The sequence below is a fragment of the Euphorbia lathyris genome, chromosome 8, assembly GCF_963576675.1.
Source record: "Euphorbia lathyris chromosome 8, ddEupLath1.1, whole genome shotgun sequence".
NCBI classification, from domain to species: domain Eukaryota; kingdom Viridiplantae; phylum Streptophyta; class Magnoliopsida; order Malpighiales; family Euphorbiaceae; genus Euphorbia; species Euphorbia lathyris.
Window position 1 is genome coordinate 16444390 of NC_088917.1, and position 23022 is coordinate 16467411.

At 35.0% G+C, this 23022-nt stretch overlaps 2 protein-coding genes across 2 annotated transcripts; both read right to left on the reverse strand.

Annotated features, from left to right (window-relative positions):
- Window positions 1–2244: 2244 nt before the first annotated feature.
- LOC136203861 (probable polygalacturonase At3g15720) lies at window positions 2245–9899 on the reverse strand. Its single transcript, XM_065995086.1, has 9 exons — window positions 9626–9899; window positions 5398–5462; window positions 5026–5163; window positions 4236–4404; window positions 3466–3675; window positions 3284–3365; window positions 3079–3187; window positions 2840–2956; window positions 2245–2484 (listed from the first exon to the last, which is right to left on the reverse strand). Exons 1-9 carry the CDS (start codon window positions 9897–9899, stop codon window positions 2245–2247), a joined length of 1404 nt encoding a protein of 467 aa, XP_065851158.1.
- A 1115-nt stretch (window positions 9900–11014) lies between these two features.
- On the reverse strand, window positions 11015–18612 carry LOC136203862 (probable polygalacturonase At3g15720). Its single transcript, XM_065995087.1, has 11 exons — window positions 18524–18612; window positions 17460–17540; window positions 15406–15497; window positions 14166–14230; window positions 13794–13931; window positions 13006–13174; window positions 12236–12445; window positions 12054–12135; window positions 11849–11957; window positions 11610–11726; window positions 11015–11254 (listed from the first exon to the last, which is right to left on the reverse strand). Exons 1-11 carry the CDS (start codon window positions 18610–18612, stop codon window positions 11015–11017), a joined length of 1392 nt encoding a protein of 463 aa, XP_065851159.1.
- Between the last annotated feature and the right edge of the window lie 4410 nt (window positions 18613–23022).

The window sequence follows — 23022 nt, forward strand, 5'->3', positions numbered from 1 at the left end:
TCCGTCCATAAAAAAATCTACAAAATAGAATTCACAAAAATGTAAAACTGAAATTTCTATTTATTTTTTAATGGTACAATGGTGTATAAATTATTAATGGTATATAAGTTATTAACTACCGAGTGATTAATTAATTACACTTTAGGCAAGTTGAAGGGGCTACTTGAACATTTTGTACAAGTTGAGGGGGCTATCAAGACATTTTAAAACATCATGAAGTCAATTAAGATTTTTGGACAAGTTCAGGGGGCAAATGATGTATTACGTCTTTTTTTAAAAGCAATTGCATGACTTATTATTTCACCATTTGGATAAGAGTACTGTATTTTATTTTTTTGAGAAAAAAGCACTTTAAACACCCACATCCTTACATAAAGCACTTTCTAAGAAACTATGAACACACAAAGTAATAAAAGGAATAAGATTGGTATAAGAATGATGAGCTAACTCATGAGCAACTATATTCGTTAATTGAGGAATAAACGTCACCAAACAAGTCGTGTATTTCTGAAGAAGTTTCTTGATCTCTTGAACTACTTCACCATACTCTGTAAGATCCTTGTGACTCGAACACTAAATATTACCAACTCCTTTTGCGTAACTTCAAAATCGATATTGTTGTAGCCTAAGAAAGGCGTCTAAGGAATACCGTCTCGTAACGTCAATGCTTCACCCAGCTTGGGCGATATCAAGCCATTCGAGACCGAGTTATAACAAGCTATAAACAGGCCTCCATGATTACGTAGAACAACATGCATACCGAAACAAGAGGGGTCGAAACAATAGTTGCGTCTACATTGTATTTCACCTGCTCTTCTACTCAGTTTCTCTAGAAATTCTGTCTTTGCTTATTGCCCTGATTCCTAGTCATCCTAGTATCAATATTGGTCATCTGCCCTTGCCGCCAATTATGTGAAAACCACATTGAACTTTTAACGCCGTTGTTGGTATTCTGCCATGACTTCGACACCATGACTTCGACCAAAGCTGGGCATTCCTCCGTGTACAGATAGACAAGAGAACCACCGCCAAAAGACAATTTTCTGCTTAACCAATCTTTGACCTGCTTCCATTTTACTCCAGGAGTTGTGATTGAACTATTGCCCAATATTGATTCACGTACGAACATTCCCCAAAGAGATGTCAGTCGTGTTCAACGTGGTTCATACAAAGAAAACACTCAATTAGAACACTAACGTGCTACCGAATGAGGCGAATTCTAGTAGGCAATTTAGTAGCAAATCTCCAAAGGAAAAACTTCAATTTAGGGGGAAGAACTAAGTTCCATAGATTTATCCATCATTTTCACCTTGGCACCATGCTATGAGCAGACTCAATAATCTGATACCTAGCTTTTAACGAGTACAAATTGTCCTTTGAGAAATGTCAGACGAAAAAGTCATCTTTATCCGAGAAAGATACCACCATTTATTCCAAATGATATTGACCTCTGAACCATTTATACCATCATTTTATCAACTATTGACACAAATTACCTACTAAGCTTAATTTGCTATGTAATTTTTAATCCAACTTGCTAATAAAATTGATAAAATTGAGTAGGACAAAACAATGAGAGTAAACTTATAAAATAGAGTGAATATGAATTTTAGTTTCATTCACGTTTGCCCTTTAAAAAAAGCAATGCAAATGACTCTTTTCCAACGAATTGTTTGTCAGGAAAAGTGTCATTTGCATCGCGCTTTTAAAGAGACCCACGCATATGTAATCATTTGCATCGACTAAGAGCTTTTACTTGAATTACTTACTTGATCTTCAGTATATACAGGGGCAATCCCGACGCATGGTTCATCATGAGTTTCAAAATATGCTACTTTGATATAATATTGGAAACCCAAGACTTCCTTTTATTTTGTGACTGTATAAAAAATGTGGTACAATATTGTATATATAAATACATCAAAGGCGTTGTTCATTTTGGAATCTCATACAAATTAATGAAAGTTTTTGAACTAATTGGTTTTTCAAGGACAGATTCAAAAGATGACATGAAAAATACATCTAAAAATGGTCCAATGCCGAAAAATGAAACATAACAAGATCAAATTTCATTTTGTTCGAGAACATGAAAATGAAGTTGAAGTTAAATAATTGTATTAAACAAATTGTAGAGATTATAACTTTGGTATAATATTGGAAACCCAAGACTTGGCTTTATTTTGTGATTGTAACAAAAATGTGGTACATTGTATACTTGTATAGAGTAAAATTAAAAAGAAACACCTAGCTAATTAGTGAAGTTAGACAAGGAACAATAGGTTGAACAGAATGAGAAGAACCATGGACATTTTGGCAATAAGCTTGAGTCTGAGAATTAGATGATGAAGAGGTTATGTTAATGTCTTCCATTATGATATTATTACATCCTATGGTCTCACTGCATTCCAATTTAATTGCTTCATTATCTATTGTACTTCCATGGAAATCTCTGTATGTAACATCACTCACTACCACTGCTGTTGTCTGCAAAAAACAAACAAAAAAAAAAGAATTAATTAATCACATTTTGAGTTCATTAATTACACTGTTTGTTGACTGTTATTCTGCTTTTACTTTTTTCTTTTAATAACATTGGCGTACAAGGAGGAGGATTGGATCCGTATGGACTCCCTTTATGGTATATTAGGGTAGATATATTGAAGGGTGGGTTAAATGAAGATGAAAAATAGAAGAAGAATAAGATGAAGGAAGAATACTCAGACAAAGGTCCAGAAGAAAGGAAGAGTATTTTTCAAATATAGTTGGGATGTCCGGTTGCTCCCTTCTCTATTGCCAACTCAAAAAAAAAAAATTACACAAAAAAGTGTAAAAAAATTACCCCATTTTGGCAATTATGTCCCCCATTGCAATAGTATTGATCAATAAGTATAGGGTTTTGGGTATCTATTAATGTGATATGCTCGAAACTGATTGTTTTTGCAAACCCTAATCCACCCTGAAAAAATATACAAAATTATAAGAAAATTAGTAAAACATGATATTTAAATATATACTAACTTAATTATAAATATTTTGCTTGGTTATTAATAATCAATTAATTTTAAAATATATAGATACCTGCCATGTCTTGATTCTTGCCCCATTTTGAGTTCCATTGAAAGTACAATATTGAACTTGAACATCTTCTACAGTATCATTTCTTCCATCTTTTCCTAAACGTCCCACACTACAACATAATATACATTGAGAATTTAATTAGCGATTTTAAAAGTTAAGCATCTAATTTCCTTTCAAAATAATAGGGTTAAATTTCCCTACGAACCTAATACCATGGCCCGGACCGCAATTCACATTGGTGATTGTAATATGGTACGATTGGCCATTGATAGCAACACAATCATCACCTATTCAATTTATAATAAAAATTCTTTATATTTTTATGCATTAATTAATTAATTAAAAAAATAAATATCATGCAAAGATAATTTTAAAAAATATAATCACCTGTTCCGATGTTTGAGTCAGTAATATTAACATATGTCGACTGAGAGATGTCGATTCCGTCAGTATTTGGACTCTCTTTGGGTGCTTGTATTTGAGGATTGGAGATAGAAACACCATTACAATCACTAATTGAGATATGATTCTTTGGGCTGTTAATGTGGGTGAGGCCACTTAGTTGAAGATTGTCACATTTGCTGAAATGCATAGCCTGTAATTAATTAAATAATATATTAATTAGTAATTAATTTTGTTATTTTATAAGGGTCAAATTTATCAATAATCATATATATCAACTAAGATTAATTATATCAATTATTGTAGGGAATGGTGTAAGAACTTACCCCGACGTGGTAGTAAAACCGTTGCTAAAGGTAGCAACGGGCGCATTAACAACATTTTTCGAACGGTTTTCAAAACCGTCGCTACAGTAAAAAACCCAACGGTAAAAGGCTTTTTTTTGTAGTGTTGAGAATTTCTGCCGATATTTATTTTAAAAAGGATAAAATTAAACTAAGGTTTATGCCACTTTATATGATAAAAATAAAATTAATCTTCTTTGCTAACTCTTTCTTTATATAAAAGAAATAGCGACATCTCACCGTAGGTGCTCCGTCGCAATTTGCATAACTCCCCTCAAATATAAAAATGGAAATCAATAACAGATATCAGAACTCAACTAACAAAAGTAAAGGAAATAGAATTTAGCAGGTAAAAGGAGAATATGATAATTGAATTAGAAGAAAAAGTAAGTATATAAAAGATTAGGAAATTTACAAAATTGTGGAGTTTTTGATTGGTCCACCAAACACAACCTTGGCCGTCGATGGTTCCAGATCCGACGATGGAGAGATTAGCAACATCTGAGAAAGACAACCAGCCATCCAATGGACATTCTTTCCAATCATCTCTACTTGCGGGTGCAACTATTTTCCCCAATACCTGTCCACACCCAATACAACTAATTAACTACCATAAATTAATTGCTCAATATACATGTATTTTGAAAATATATATATATATATATATATATATATATATATATTATAAAGAAGGAATCAAGATGCATTTAATATTTTGTAACAAAAAAAAAATAAACATATAATTTTGATAATTTATTGTAGAAACAGCATGAGAATATGATGCGAACTCTATATGGTTGCATTTTAAGGAGTTGTTTGAGAAATAGACGAGGAACGAGTGATATGAGATATCAAAGCTCCTCTTTAGTTGGGAACAGTAAAATGACCACGCCTCACTACAAGAAAGATATTTTTTGTAGGGAAAATTTTCCTCATTAAAGATCAGTATTCGCCACTACAGGCTTTAGTGGCGGGAATAAAATTCCCCACAAGTTCTCAATTCGCCACAAATGTGCATATTTTGTTGCAAAACACTTTTCCTGGTGTTTCACACTTTGGTGTACAACCTTCATTTTCTCACACTAAAATGTACACCTCACATTGTGTTATACAACAGGTAAAAATGACAGGTCAACGGGCCTCCTTAGTATTTTTTGCAATTACTAAAAGTGGGCCACTATGGTAAGATATTTTCAATGACCTGAACAATAATTGTGGTGGAGGCACAAGGACCCGAAAATTTCACCGGCTGCAATAGAAATGTTTTTCCCTGTGGTATCTCAAGGCTAGGGGTGCCCTCTTTAACTTGGCACAAAGCCTTCCAGGCTTGTTGAAATGCCTACAAACATGCAATTTAATTCACATCAGCAATGGCGAAGTCATGACACAATTTTTTTATTTTTCTAGTGTTAAAAGAAATTGAAAACAGAGTTATGGAACTGGACCGAGACTATTAAAATGGTGCTGCATCAGCATTTAGAGCTTGACATGGCAGCATCAGAGGGGTCCCGAACCAGTTGGGTCTGGGACCCCTATAGAACCATTCATAACAAACACTTGATTTTATACTTACATTGGAATCATCAGTTTCGCCATCTCCAACAGCTCCAAAATCAACAACATTAGGACCTTCAACCACTTATAAAATAGTGCAAAAGTACAATATTCTGAGAAATACTTCCTGCACCATTAGCAAATTTCATAATTAATGACTATAAATTTGATATTTTCACTAATTAACTTCAATTATTCTCACCATTTTAAAGGGTTAGAAAATTAAGAAAGAACAAAAGCTATATATTATACTATGATATTATCTTAATCTTTGCTTTGATCAATATTATCAATAGATTATATATATATATACATGTGATCGATATTATCAAGGAAAGAAATCACATATATTTTTAAAATCTGGCAAGTGAAATCAAACTGGATTATGGACAACTGAGGTTAAAATTAATTAAATTTTTTTAAGTCAAATCTGGTAACCAAATATGATTTACTAGTTAGTATGATTTTGTGAAATTAATTCATTTCTGTTAATTACTAGTGGATACGCCTACCATTGATTCACCTAGGTAAGCTTTTGCCAAAGGTTCATTTTCCCATTAGGTACTTTGATTCGACCCATGATTCTTGGAGCACTACGTTGTATAAAGGACCTAGATAGGATGTCCTTATCATTCCCTCTTTCTTTTAAAGCGTTGGATCCCGATTCGCCAATAGTAATTTCAAAGGACCTATCTGGCTTCCATGGACTGAGATCACGTATATTGAAGGTTGGTGACATCTTGGCTAGCCAGTTTGGTAGGGTCACGTGATAAGCATTGACATTATTGATCCTCTTACTCACTTTATATGGATCGTACCTTCTTCATCGAAGTTTGCTGCTCGGGGCGCTGACGAGTCTTTCTTTGCTTAGGAAAACCACCACTTCACCTCCTACTTCGAACTGAAGGTCTATTCAGTGTTCATCCACTTTTGCCTTCAAGTTATGGTTTCATTTCTGAAGAGTCTCATTTACCTCTAGATACATCTGCATATCCTCATTCGCCAACTGTTGGGTGATCACATTCCCTCCATTATAAGCAAACTCTACCTGAGCCAGAACCAAGTCCCACATCCTGGGCTTGTCCTTACACTTGCTTCTGAGTAAATTCCCTAGGGTCCGGTTAACCATTTCTTTCTGACCATCAGTTTGCGGATGTGCGGTAGTACTGAACTTTAAGATCGTATCGAAGAGCCCATAACGTCCGCGAAAAGTGGCTCAAAAACTTCGTATCTCAGTTTGAAACCATACTCTTTGGTACCCTGTGTAATCTTACTATCTTGAAGAACATTTTTTGGTGGATGGGGCATCATTTGTCTTTTGGCAAGGGATAAAATGGGTATCTTGGAAAACCTGTCAACCACAGCAAAAATGGAATCCATGCCCCTCTAGGTTATGGGTAATCCGACAATGAAATCCATGGACAAGTCTTCTCATACATTCTCTGGCACATGTAATGGTAAATGTAGGCCGGTGTTGGTCGTGTGTTGCTTGGCGGTTTGACAAATGTAACATCGCTCCACCAAATAAGCTACACCCCTTCTCTGTTTTTTCTCCTTCTTCTAAATTACAGGAGCATTTTTTTTTCTTTCTAAAAACAACACATATGAGGGGACTGTTTAAAGCGATATAAGGATTTTTGTAATTTACAAACGGCTTGAGGCCGAGCCGGATCAATAAAACCAAGAGGTTGAACCATATAAACAGCCTCATGTAAATCCACATGTAAAAATGCATTCATGTTGAAATACAAACCAGTTAAGTGCAACAATCAAAGCAAATACAAGACGTAAAGTAGTGGGTTTGACCACTGGATTGAATGTATTGTTGAATGAGTTGACCGTATAAATTTGTTTTTCTCTTTCTTAATACATAGCAATTTCTACTTCCTCTTTAAAATTTCTTTTTATTTGACAACAAAACTGAGCAAAATTTTGGAGTGTATGTTGAACGAGTTGGTATTAAGCAATACGAACTCGTATCTTATTTGAGTGAGCTGTTTTATCATGAAAACGACCAGATTATACGACTGCTTACACTATTAAAAGATAGTCACAAACGTCTGAAAGAGAGCGAGCTCGTCACCGACTCATCCCAAATTTGTATTTTTTTTTTGTTTGTGCAACAGCAAGTGCATTTCCACTACAAAAAAATGGATTTTAATAATGGGAGAAATAGTTATTAAAAGTCCAAATACCCTTAGTAAAAACGTTTAATAAGTGGAAAAACCACTTATGGACCTCTTATTAAACGTTGCCTTGCTAAGAATTTACATCCTAACTAGGATTATCTGTTATAAACAAATTAATGAGGTCTATAAAAAAAGTTAAATACATACAATTTTTTTTTTTTTAAGTAATCAGGGGAATTGCATTTTTTTTTTCAAAGCATTATCTACAACATGATAATATTATACAGGACAATTAAAAAGATGTTTTTCACCATAGGAAACATAATTTTATTTATTGTTTATAAAAGCTCAAAATATTTTTTTTGCTGAAAATTACTTTGTATTAAAAATAAAAAAAAATTAAAATTACAACAAGAGAAAACCAGCTTTTGATCGAGAGAAAACCAGCTTAGTGTTGAAACGTATATAAAGAGTACAGAGGATGATACTAGATAGACTTGTTAACAAACTAAGATATACACAAATCCTATATTTACGGTTAACCAATTTAAGACATTATGTACTTACACATCTCAATAAAATGGAATTATTGAAGTCACAAGGTCATTAATAATTTCTTTGGCCTCATAGGCCATCTGAAATCAAAATTTTTAATTTTTTTACTTGTCCAACCCTTCCTAAATCCAAATATTATTTACATGTTAGGACCATTAAACAAAATCTATCTTAATTTTGAGAAATTTTACATTAATATTTAAAAATTGGTTCTTGACCATTCAAATTATAACACGCATATATACAAAAAAAATTGAGCAAATTCCATTTAGCAAATTTTTTTTTGGAAGGCAGGTGTAAAATCGGCCCCCCAACTGAGTAATCCTGTATTCGCCGCTACTCTTTATCATGTACTAAACAATAAAACATTTAAAAAGCCCCTTAATGGCCTATTTAGCTCATATGTTATTGTTTATTATTTACTGTTTGTTTAACTCAACTGGGTTTTACACTAAATTTTTTTATCCATGCCCAATCCAACCCGCATCTTTTAAAAATTGGGCTTGGGCCAGATTTAGCCCGAGTAGAAAACCTAAATCTCAGGCCCAGCCCGACCTGCCCAAAAAATTTCTTAAATTATAATTTATTATAAAATCAAATGGTGAATTACATCTTAATATATAAAATCCTCACAATTTCTGTAAAGTTATATAACTATATAATTTTTATCAAAAAAAAATATATATGACTATATAATAAAATTATAATGTCCGTCCATAAAAAATCTACAAAATAGAATTCACAAAAATGTAAAACTGAAATTTCTATTTATTTTTTAATGGTACAATGGTGTATAAATTATTAATGGTATATAAGTTATTAACTACCGAGTGATTAATTAATTACACTTTAGGCAAGTTGAAGGGACTACTTGAACATTTTGTACAAGTTGAGGGGGCTATCAAGACATTTTAAAACATCATGAAGTCAATTAAGATTTTTGGACAAGTTCAGGGGGCAAATGATGTATTACGTCTTTTTTTAAAAGCAATTGCATGACTTATTATTTCACCATTTGGATAAGAGTACTGTATTTTATTTTTTTGAGAAAAAAGCACTTTAAACACCCACATCCTTACATAAAGCACTTTCTAAGAAACTATGAACACACAAAGTAATAAAAGGAATAAGATTGGTATAAGAATGATGAGCTAACTCATGAGCAACTATATTCGTTAATTGAGGAATAAACGTCACCAAACAAGTCGTGTATTTCTGAAGAAGTTTCTTGATCTCTTGAACTACTTCACCATACTCTGTAAGATCCTTGTGACTCGAACACTAAATATTACCAACTCCTTTTGCGTAACTTCAAAATCGATATTGTTGTAGCCTAAGAAAGGCGTCTAAGGAATACCGTCTCGTAACGTCAATGCTTCACCCAGCTTGGGCGATATCAAGCCATTCGAGACCGAGTTATAACAAGCTATAAACAGGCCTCCATGATTACGTAGAACAACATGCATACCGAAACAAGAGGGGTCGAAACAATAGTTGCGTCTACATTGTATTTCACCTGCTCTTCTACTCAGTTTCTCTAGAAATTCTGTCTTTGCTTATTGCCCTGATTCCTAGTCATCCTAGTATCAATATTGGTCATCTGCCCTTGCCGCCAATTATGTGAAAACCACATTGAACTTTTAACGCCGTTGTTGGTATTCTGCCATGACTTCGACACCATGACTTCGACCAAAGCTGGGCATTCCTCCGTGTACAGATAGACAAGAGAACCACCGCCAAAAGACAATTTTCTGCTTAACCAATCTTTGACCTGCTTCCATTCTACTCCAGGAGTTGTGATTGAACTATTGCCCAATATTGATTCACGTACGAACATTCCCCAAAGAGATGTCAGTCGTGTTCAACGTGGTTCATACAAAGAAAACACTCAATTAGAACACTAACGTGCTACCGAATGAGGCGAATTCTAGTAGGCAATTTAGTAGCCAATCTCCAAAGGAAAAACTTCAATTTAGGGGGAAGAACTAAGTTCCATAGATTTATCCATCATTTTCACCTTGGCACCATGCTATGAGCAGACTCAATAATCTGATACCTAGCTTTTAACGAGTACAAATTGTCCTTTGAGAAATGTCAGACGAAAAAGTCATCTTTATCCGAGAAAGATACCACCATTTATTCCAAATGATATTGACCTCTGAACCATTTATACCATCATTTTATCAACTATTGACACAAATTACCTACTAAGCTTAATTTGCTATGTAATTTTTAATCCAACTTGCTAATAAAATTGATAAAATTGAGTAGGACAAAACAATGAGAGTAAACTTATAAAATAGAGTGAATATGAATTTTAGTTTCATTCACGTTTGCCCTTTAAAAAAAGCAATGCAAATGACTCTTTTCCAACGAATTGTTTGTCAGGAAAAGTGTCATTTGCATCGCGCTTTTAAAGAGACCCACGCATATGTAATCATTTGCATCGACTAAGAGCTTTTACTTGAATTACTTACTTGATCTTCAGTATATACAGGGGCAATCCCGACGCATGGTTCATCATGAGTTTCAAAATATGCTACTTTGATATAATATTGGAAACCCAAGACTTCCTTTTATTTTGTGACTGTATAAAAAATGTGGTACAATATTGTATATATAAATACATCAAAGGCGTTGTTCATTTTGGAATCTCATACAAATTAATGAAAGTTTTTGAACTAATTGGTTTTTCAAGGACAGATTCAAAAGATGACATGAAAAATACATCTAAAAATGGTCCAATGCCGAAAAATGAAACATAACAAGATCAAATTTCATTTTGTTCGAGAACATGAAAATGAAGTTGAAGTTAAATAATTGTATTAAACAAATTGTAGAGATTATAACTTTGGTATAATATTGGAAACCCAAGACTTGGCTTTATTTTGTGATTGTAACAAAAATGTGGTACATTGTATACTTGTATAGAGTAAAATTAAAAAGAAACACCTAGCTAATTAGTGAAGTTAGACAAGGAACAATAGGTTGAACAGAATGAGAAGAACCATGGACATTTTGGCAATAAGCTTGAGTCTGAGAATTAGATGATGAAGAGGTTATGTTAATGTCTTCCATTATGATATTATTACATCCTATGGTCTCACTGCATTCCAATTTAATTGCTTCATTATCTATTGTACTTCCATGGAAATCTCTGTATGTAACATCACTCACTACCACTGCTGTTGTCTGCAAAAAACAAACAAAAAAAAAAGAATTAATTAATCACATTTTGAGTTCATTAATTACACTGTTTGTTGACTGTTATTCTGCTTTTACTTTTTTCTTTTAATAACATTGGCGTACAAGGAGGAGGATTGGATCCGTATGGACTCCCTTTATGGTATATTAGGGTAGATATATTGAAGGGTGGGTTAAATGAAGATGAAAAATAGAAGAAGAATAAGATGAAGGAAGAATACTCAGACAAAGGTCCAGAAGAAAGGAAGAGTATTTTTCAAATATAGTTGGGATGTCCGGTTGCTCCCTTCTCTATTGCCAACTCAAAAAAAAAAAATTACACAAAAAAGTGTAAAAAAATTACCCCATTTTGGCAATTATGTCCCCCATTGCAATAGTATTGATCAATAAGTATAGGGTTTTGGGTATCTATTAATGTGATATGCTCGAAACTGATTGTTTTTGCAAACCCTAATCCACCCTGAAAAAATATACAAAATTATAAGAAAATTAGTAAAACATGATATTTAAATATATACTAACTTAATTATAAATATTTTGCTTGGTTATTAATAATCAATTAATTTTAAAATATATAGATACCTGCCATGTCTTGATTCTTGCCCCATTTTGAGTTCCATTGAAAGTACAATATTGAACTTGAACATCTTCTACAGTATCATTTCTTCCATCTTTTCCTAAACGTCCCACACTACAACATAATATACATTGAGAATTTAATTAGCGATTTTAAAAGTTAAGCATCTAATTTCCTTTCAAAATAATAGGGTTAAATTTCCCTACGAACCTAATACCATGGCCCGGACCGCAATTCACATTGGTGATTGTAATATGGTACGATTGGCCATTGATAGCAACACAATCATCACCTATTCAATTTATAATAAAAATTCTTTATATTTTTATGCATTAATTAATTAATTAAAAAAATAAATATCATGCAAAGATAATTTTAAAAAATATAATCACCTGTTCCGATGTTTGAGTCAGTAATATTAACATATGTCGACTGAGAGATGTCGATTCCGTCAGTATTTGGACTCTCTTTGGGTGCTTGTATTTGAGGATTGGAGATAGAAACACCATTACAATCACTAATTGAGATATGATTCTTTGGGCTGTTAATGTGGGTGAGGCCACTTAGTTGAAGATTGTCACATTTGCTGAAATGCATAGCCTGTAATTAATTAAATAATATATTAATTAGTAATTAATTTTGTTATTTTATAAGGGTCAAATTTATCAATAATCATATATATCAACTAAGATTAATTATATCAATTATTGTAGGGAATGGTGTAAGAACTTACCCCGACGTGGTAGTAAAACCGTTGCTAAAGGTAGCAACGGGCGCATTAACAACATTTTTCGAACGGTTTTCAAAACCGTCGCTACAGTAAAAAACCCAACGGTAAAAGGCTTTTTTTTGTAGTGTTGAGAATTTCTGCCGATATTTATTTTAAAAAGGATAAAATTAAACTAAGGTTTATGCCACTTTATATGATAAAAATAAAATTAATCTTCTTTGCTAACTCTTTCTTTATATAAAAGAAATAGCGACATCTCACCGTAGGTGCTCCGTCGCAATTTGCATAACTCCCCTCAAATATAAAAATGGAAATCAATAACAGATATCAGAACTCAACTAACAAAAGTAAAGGAAATAGAATTTAGCAGGTAAAAGGAGAATATGATAATTGAATTAGAAGAAAAAGTAAGTATATAAAAGATTAGGAAATTTACAAAATTGTGGAGTTTTTGATTGGTCCACCAAACACAACCTTGGCCGTCGATGGTTCCAGATCCGACGATGGAGAGATTAGCAACATCTGAGAAAGACAACCAGCCATCCAATGGACATTCTTTCCAATCATCTCTACTTGCGGGTGCAACTATTTTCCCCAATACCTGTCCACACCCAATACAACTAATTAACTACCATAAATTAATTGCTCAATATACATGTATTTTGAAAATATATATATATATATATATATATATATATATATTATAAAGAAGGAATCAAGATGCATTTAATATTTTGTAACAAAAAAAAAATAAACATATAATTTTGATAATTTATTGTAGAAACAGCATGAGAATATGATGCGAACTCTATATGGTTGCATTTTAAGGAGTTGTTTGAGAAATAGACGAGGAACGAGTGATATGAGATATCAAAGCTCCTCTTTAGTTGGGAACAGTAAAATGACCACGCCTCACTACAAGAAAGATATTTTTTGTAGGGAAAATTTTCCTCATTAAAGATCAGTATTCGCCACTACAGGCTTTAGTGGCGGGAATAAAATTCCCCACAAGTTCTCAATTCGCCACAAATGTGCATATTTTGTTGCAAAACACTTTTCCTGGTGTTTCACACTTTGGTGTACAACCTTCATTTTCTCACACTAAAATGTACACCTCACATTGTGTTATACAACAGGTAAAAATGACAGGTCAACGGGCCTCCTTAGTATTTTTTGCAATTACTAAAAGTGGGCCACTATGGTAAGATATTTTCAATGACCTGAACAATAATTGTGGTGGAGGCACAAGGACCCGAAAATTTCACCGGCTGCAATAGAAATGTTTTTCCCTGTGGTATCTCAAGGCTAGGGGTGCCCTCTTTAACTTGGCACAAAGCCTTCCAGGCTTGTTGAAATGCCTACAAACATGCAATTTAATTCACATCAGCAATGGCGAAGTCATGACACAATTTTTTTATTTTTCTAGTGTTAAAAGAAATTGAAAACAGAGTTATGGAACTGGACCGAGACTATTAAAATGGTGCTGCATCAGCATTTAGAGCTTGACATGGCAGCATCAGAGGGGTCCCGAACCAGTTGGGTCTGGGACCCCTATAGAACCATTCATAACAAACACTTGATTTTATACTTACATTGGAATCATCAGTTTCGCCATCTCCAACAGCTCCAAAATCAACAACATTAGGACCTTCAACCACTTATAAAATAGTGCAAAAGTACAATATTCTGAGAAATACTTCCTGCACCATTAGCAAATTTCATAATTAATGACTATAAATTTGATATTTTCACTAATTAACTTCAATTATTCTCACCATTTTAAAGGGTTAGAAAATTAAGAAAGAACAAAAGCTATATATTATACTATGATATTATCTTAATCTTTGCTTTGATCAATATTATCAATAGATTATATATATATATACATGTGATCGATATTATCAAGGAAAGAAATCACATATATTTTTAAAATCTGGCAAGTGAAATCAAACTGGATTATGGACAACTGAGGTTAAAATTAATTAAATTTTTTTAAGTCAAATCTGGTAACCAAATATGATTTACTAGTTAGTATGATTTTGTGAAATTAATTCATTTCTGTTAATTACTAGTGGATACGCCTACCATTGATTCACCTAGGTAAGCTTTTGCCAAAGGTTCATTTTCCCATTAGGTACTTTGATTCGACCCATGATTCTTGGAGCACTACGTTGTATAAAGGACCTAGATAGGATGTCCTTATCATTCCCTCTTTCTTTTAAAGCGTTGGATCCCGATTCGCCAATAGTAATTTCAAAGGACCTATCTGGCTTCCATGGACTGAGATCACGTATATTGAAGGTTGGTGACATCTTGGCTAGCCAGTTTGGTAGGGTCACGTGATAAGCATTGACATTATTGATCCTCTTACTCACTTTATATGGATCGTACCTTCTTCATCGAAGTTTGCTGCTCGGGGCGCTGACGAGTCTTTCTTTGCTTAGGAAAACCACCACTTCACCTCCTACTTCGAACTGAAGGTCTATTCAGTGTTCATCCACTTTTGCCTTCAAGTTATGGTTTCATTTCTGAAGAGTCTCATTTACCTCTAGATACATCTGCATATCCTCATTCGCCAACTGTTGGGTGATCACATTCCCTCCATTATAAGCAAACTCTACCTGAGCCAGAACCAAGTCCCACATCCTGGGCTTGTCCTTACACTTGCTTCTGAGTAAATTCCCTAGGGTCCGGTTAACCATTTCTTTCTGACCATCAGTTTGCGGATGTGCGGTAGTACTGAACTTTAAGATCGTATCGAAGAGCCCATAACGTCCGCGAAAAGTGGCTCAAAAACTTCGTATCTCAGTTTGAAACCATACTCTTTGGTACCCTGTGTAATCTTACTATCTTGAAGAACATTTTTTGGTGGATGGGGCATCATTTGTCTTTTGGCAAGGGATAAAATGGGTATCTTGGAAAACCTGTCAACCACAGCAAAAATGGAATCCATGCCCCTCTAGGTTATGGGTAATCCGACAATGAAATCCATGGACAAGTCTTCTCATACATTCTCTGGCACATGTAATGGTAAATGTAGGCCGGTGTTGGTCGTGTGTTGCTTGGCGGTTTGACAAATGTAACATCGCTCCACCAAATAAGCTACACCCCTTCTCTGTTTTTTCTCCTTCTTCTAAATTACAGGAGCATTTTTTTTTCTTTCTAAAAACAACACATATGAGGGGACTGTTTAAAGCGATATAAGGATTTTTGTAATTTACAAACGGCTTGAGGCCGAGCCGGATCAATAAAACCAAGAGGTTGAACCATATAAACAGCCTCATGTAAATCCACATGTAAAAATGCATTCATGTTGAAATACAAACCAGTTAAGTGCAACAATCAAAGCAAATACAAGACGTAAAGTAGTGGGTTTGACCACTGGATTGAATGTATTGTTGAATGAGTTGACCGTATAAATTTGTTTTTCTCTTTCTTAATACATAGCAATTTCTACTTCCTCTTTAAAATTTCTTTTTATTTGACAACAAAACTGAGCAAAATTTTGGAGTGTATGTTGAACGAGTTGGTATTAAGCAATACGAACTCGTATCTTATTTGAGTGAGCTGTTTTATCATGAAAACGACCAGATTATACGACTGCTTACACTATTAAAAGATAGTCACAAACGTCTGAAAGAGAGCGAGCTCGTCACCGACTCATCCCAAATTTGTATTTTTTTTTTGTTTGTGCAACAGCAAGTGCATTTCCACTACAAAAAAATGGATTTTAATAATGGGAGAAATAGTTATTAAAAGTCCAAATACCCTTAGTAAAAACGTTTAATAAGTGGAAAAACCACTTATGGACCTCTTATTAAACGTTGCCTTGCTAATTATTTTCCATAACCTGAATGAGTCCACTTATTAATAACTTGCAATAATGAGAAATCTACCATTAGTAAAAAAGTATTTGTAATAATTAAATATTCACTTATTAAAACTAATTATAACAAAAAAAAATCACTTATTAATAACTAATTATAATAAAAAAACCCTTATTAAAACATATTCAAAATAATAATAAAAATTCACTTATTAAAACCTATTTATAATTGATAAAAATTCCTCTTAATAAAAATAATTACAATGACAAAAAAATCTCATTATTAAAATATTGACATTACACCCATTTGGGTTTCTAAACTAAAGCTTCAAAATCAATTAGGACATCAAACTATCAAAATCATCAATTAGATCTTTGAATTAAGTAAAAATCAATAATTAAGTCCCTAACATATCTTAAAATCGGAAACTCCGACTATTTGATAGAGACTGTAATAATATTTGTATTGGTTCAAAATGAGTTTGGGGAATAATTTCTGAAGCTGTTTAACCTAATTATTATCCATGGGTCCTCAATTGAATATTTTTTGTTTAGAATTTGGACTCGATTAATGATTTTTAGCTAGTTTATGGATATGATTGATGATTTTGATAGTTTAGAATCCTAATTGAGTTTGAGGATCTAAATGGATGTTATACCTAAAATATTTATAATAACTAATTTTTTTTTGTTATATAATAATGAACAAATACTCAAGTTAAATCACTATTTTTTTACAATTAAATCATCACAACATAAATTAACCACAAAAAACTACCATATAATAAAGATTGAAAACAAACCATACAATATTTACAATATATATACTTTTAATATGTTCACAAAAGTTGTCTGTAGAGTTAGTTTCATCAAGAGATAGAAACAAATTTCCTATTTACTTAACAAAATATATCCAAAAAGCCGTTTGGATTCTAATCTGTATCTTGAACCCAAAAGATAGAGACAAATTTCCTATTCACCTTAAACTAGCATCAGCATGCCATTTACTCCATAACACTGACCCTATGAATCGATTAAAAAAAATGAACGAAGCTAGTACCATGAGGCCCAAAGCTGCCTTAACTTCTCACTGCAAACCAGAACATATACCACCATAAGTTTCTCTTTCTCTGTCTCTCTACTGAAACAAAACCACATATCCTTACATTCACAGTCAGAGCATCAACAGAAAAAGTGAGAACTAATACATACCCTTAATTCGCTTTTGTTAATAGTATTTGACTCTTCTTCAATTCACTGATAATTTCACTTCTCTGCAATAGAAAATAACGAGTCAAACACTAATTGAAGTAAAATTTGGGCGAAAACCCAAACATTGACACTATTTCAAAAAGTACATGTACAAAACCCAAAGAGTGTGAGAAGGAGGCAGATTACAGCAAGGGATTGAGCAGAATGAAGTGCAAAGCATGGGATTGGAAATGACAAGAGTGTAGGTAGCAACATATTTTTCACATGTAACACTTTGAACGGTTGTGGGCCTTTTGACCCATGCATTTGCTGAATTGGTTATAATTTCCATAAGTAACAGCCAAGCTATTACTTTAATTTATCATAATTCTTTACTGCTGAGTTCTGTTTTATCTCTTATTCTGGTGAGGCTTGTAACAGCCAAGCTATTACTATTTACCACTTGGTATGCCTTAGTTTTCCACCAAGCTTTGATCAATCAACAAGTTTTATTGTGTAAATTAAATAAGCCTAATCTATAATCTTCATCCTATGTAGCTCTCATCTTTACTTAGTTGTTCATGTTCAATTCCCACTTTCGGGGTGAGGATTTTCAATTCCTACAAGTTTAGCTCGTGAATCTTGAGAGTTTCACAGCTCCTTCAACTTTTGCTTGAGAATATTTTTGATAGTTTGTAATTAAAAACTATGGCCGCAAATCCAATCCGTATCAAAAATATTAGACTATGTATTTAGTTATTATTTATCTGTAATTATTCTGTTACCTATCTCTAGCCTAGAATATAGGTTCAGTTGTTGACTATAGTTGTTCACTACAGAGTGAACTGTATTCTGTATAAATACTTCAATTGATATCAATAACAAACACAGAGAATTATACTCCTTCATGGTATCAGAGACCCTAACCCTAACCCTTCTCTTTCCTTCTTCTCTATCGTCGCCGCCGCCGCGACACCGTCTCTAACCATACGGCCGCCGCCGCCGACTTTCATTCCGGCCATCTTTCCCCTGCCGATACATCACCCAAATCGCAACCCGTTCCTTATTCTTCTCGTCGACAGTAATGAGCACCATCACAGAAAAATCCTCCACCGGTACCCCGCCCAACACCAATTCGACCATGAACAACACAGACTCGAACCCAAATCACCATCCGTCCCTCACCGTCTCCAATATTTCTACCTTCATCAAAATAACCCTAGACGTCGAAAAAGGGAATTATCCTACTTGGGCTGCTCTGTTCAAGCTCTATGTCACAACATTTCAGGTCCTGGACCATATATTTCCTCCATCACCCACAGACCCTTCCGCCACCACTCTTCAACAATCCAACCCCAATCTCTGGGCTCGTATCGATGTTGTTGTGCTTCAATGGATCTATAGCACCATCTCCCTCGACCTTCTCCATACTATTATTGAAGCTGATTCCACAACCGCCAGGGCCTGGAATCGTCTATAGGAAATTTTTTCAGATAGCAAAAATTCCCGGGCTCTCTTTCTTCAGCAAGATTTCTCCAAAACCAAACTTAGTGACTATTCTGACATTTCAACCTACTGTCAGCATCTAAAATCCTTGTTTGATCAATTGTCAAATATGGATTGTCCGGTTACCAATGATCAAATGGTGTTACAGCTTATATCCGGTCTGACTGAGGCTTATGATACTGTTGGTACTCAAATTAGACATGGGGATCCACTTCCACCCTTTCAGAGAGCCAGATCCATGCTAATTCTTGAAGAAACAGCCCGTGCCCGCAAGAACCCTACTCCGTCTAAACTAGTTGCATTGACCGTGTCATCTGCTACAGCTACGGCTGCACCGTCGCACTACTCACCGCGTCCTACGAATTATCGGGGCTCCTCCTCCTACCGCGACGGCAGACATGGTGGTTGTTCAAATCGCGGCAGAGGCGGTCGACACCACTACCGGTCGTCTCAGCCATCGCACTATCGACCTGCTGCCCTTCCTCCTTGGGGATATACCTACCCATGGGCACCAGCGCAACAATGGGCGACTCCTCCATGCCCTTATCCCACTTCAGGCAGGCAGCCATCACAGTCTGGTATTTTGGGACCTCGTCCTCACATGCAGCAAGCACACCTTCATATGGAATCACCATCATATGTGCCTACAGATATTGCAGAAGCTATGCACACCACGACACTCGCTCCACCTCCTGATCAATGGCACATGGACACAGGAGCTACTTCACACATGACAGCTGACAAAGGTACACTCACTTCTTATTTCAATTCGAACCTCAATGAAAATATAATTGTTGGTAATGGTCATTGTATGTCTGTTTGTGCATCTAGTAATGCATATCTAGAGTCTAAGTGTCATCGTTTAAAGTTAACCAATGTCTTGCATGCACCTCATCTTATCAAAAATCTAATTTATGTCCGTCAATTTACTAAAGATAACCAAGTTTCTGTGGAATTTGATCCTTTGGGTTTTTCTGTGAAGGATTTACGGACGGGCAATATTATCATGAGATGTAAGAGTTCTGACGCCCTATATCCAGTCACCTCTAGCTCCCACAATTCCGCGTCATCTCATTCTGTCTTTACTACTTTGTCTTCCACCGTTTGGCACAATAGATTAGGACATCCAGGGCTTCCTATTTTTAACGCCCTGCTCAATAAAAAGTTGATTTCTTGTAATAAAGTTAAGGATCCTTCTCTTTGTTCTTCATGTACTAATGGAAAACAGGTAAAATTACCTTTTCAGTCATCCAACAATTTTGCTTCTATGCCTTTTGATATAATTCACAGTGATATTTGGACTTCACCCGTTCTTAGCTCGGGTGGCCATCGATTCTATGTTCTATTTTTAGATTCATACACAAATTTTCTTTGGACTTTTCCGTTAGCCCACAAATCTCAAGTCTATTCCGCCTTTCTAATTTTTAGGTCATATGTTCGCACTCAATTTGAAAGAGAAATTAAAGTTTTTCAGTGTGACAATGGGGGTGAATTCAATAATAATTCCTTTAAACAATTTTGTCAAACAAACGGAATGCAATTTCAGTTCTCTTGTCCGTATACTTCACCTCAAAGTGGAAAATCGGAACGCACCATTCACACCATTAATAATCTGATTAGAACAGTAATGCATCATGCCTCTGTCCCTCTTAAATTCTGGCAACATGCTCTCGAATTAGCAACATATCTTCTAAATATATATCCTCACAAAGTTCTAGGATACCAATCACCCACCAAAATTCTGTATAACCAGGAACCCACCTACTCCCACTTACGTGTCTTCGGATGCCTTTGCTTCCCTCTAATTCCATCCCAAACACGAAATAAGCTTGAATCTCGCTCTTCTCCATGTGTTTTCTTAGGGTATCCATCTAATCATAGAGGATATAAGTGTCTGGACATGTCTAAAAATAAGATAATCATATCCATCATGTCATTTTTGACGAATCAACTCTTCCGTTTTCAAACGCGCCTCCTAATTGCGCGTCTCCCTCACAAATTTCTGCCGAGTCAAACAGTCCCTTCCTACCTGCTGTCCAATTTCGAACTCCTACTCCTCGTTCTAATTCCGTCGATCCCGAGTCTGTCGCGTCCCCCATTTTTGTTGCGTCTGTATCGCAGTCCGCATCACCCGTCACTCCGTCCAGCCCAATCGAGTCGTCCGCGTTGTCTCACCTCCAATCCAGTCATGTCCGCCAGATCGTATCATCTGCTGTCCCGTCAAATACAGACAAGTCATCCGATTCGTATCCCATCTCGTCCTCAAATAACAGTCTGTCCGCCTCCTCGTCTGTGCGCACAGCGCAAACGCAGTCCGATTCATCTGCAGTCTCGTCTTCGATCTCCTCCCATAACACTCCACAAACTTCTTCTGATACTTCTATATCTTCCCCTCAATTACAAGTCATTAGCACTCACAAAATGGCCACGAGAGCTCAGCATGGCATCCACAAACCACGTCGAATGCTAAATTTATCTGCCTTAACAAAACCTACCATATCTCCGCTTCCGAAAACACCTTCTCATGCATTAAGTGATCCAAACTGGATACAAGCCATGACTGATGAATTTGAGGCTCTTATTGCAAATAAGACGTGGGTACTTGTACCCCGTCCAAAATGTGCTAATATTATTCGTAGTTGGTGGATTTTCAGGCACAAAACAAAGTCAGATGGCTCCTTTGAGCGATATAAAGCAAGACTGGTTGGGAATGGTTCCGGACAGTTGGCAGGAGTTGATTGTGGTGAAACGTTTAGCCCTATGGTTAAACCAGCCACCATTCGTGCTGTTCTCAGCATAGCACTGTCTAAACATTGGAAAATTCGGCAATTAGATGTCAAAAATGCTTTCATACATGGTGATCTTACTGAAACCGTCTACATGCATCAGCCACTGGGGTTCTGGGATTCCAGGTATCCTGATCATGTTTGTCTGCTACAGAAATCATTATACGGTCTCAAGCAGGCACCTCGGGCCTGGTATCAGTGGTTTGCTAATTTTGTAATTCAAATCGGTTTCTCCAATAGCATCTCTGACAACTCTTTATTTATCTACAAACAAGGCTCTGACACGGCATATATCCTTCTGTATGTCGACGATATAGTGCTAATCACCTCTTCTGACACACTTCAGGCTTCAGTAATGTCAAAATTGAACTCCGAATTTGCAATGAAAGATATGGGCCCTTTGAACTATTTTTTGGGCATATCAGCGACTCACTCTCCTGGCTCTCTCTTCCTATCTCAGCGGAAATATGCTTCTGAAATAATTGCAAGGCCGGACTCAGCTCGTGCAACCCGGCCACCACTCCTGTTGATACCAAACAAAAGCTCAGTATCTCGTCTGGTTCTGCTTATCATGACCCAACCGAATACAGAAGATTGGCTGGTGCTCTTCAATATCTCACACTACAAGAAAAAGGGAATTTAATGATGGGGAAAACCATCATTAAAAGTCTAGTTCCACTCATTAAAGGTTTTTAATGAGCGGAATTTTCCCCTTGAGGAAGCCCTTCTTACTAAAAGTATTAATGAGCGGAATAATTCCACTCATTAGTAACTTACAGTGAGAGGATATTTACCCTTATTAGAAACTATATAATGATTAAAGATACGCTCATTAGAAGTATTTGTAATGATTAAAAATACGCTCATTAGAAGTATTTGTAATGATTAAAAATACGCTCATTATAAGTATTTATAATGATTAAAAATATTTATAATAATTAAAAATGGTCTCATTATAAATATTTGTAATGTTTTGGATTGAAGAGAGCTACTCTAAATTAAATATATTCCACTATGAGACAAATTAAAATAGCATTAAACTTCCAAGGAAATCATCACATATCAAAGATTGAAGGTATATAGCAAAGAAGGTATAATCGCATTCAAAGTATTGAGAACTCCTACAAATTAAATCAGAAT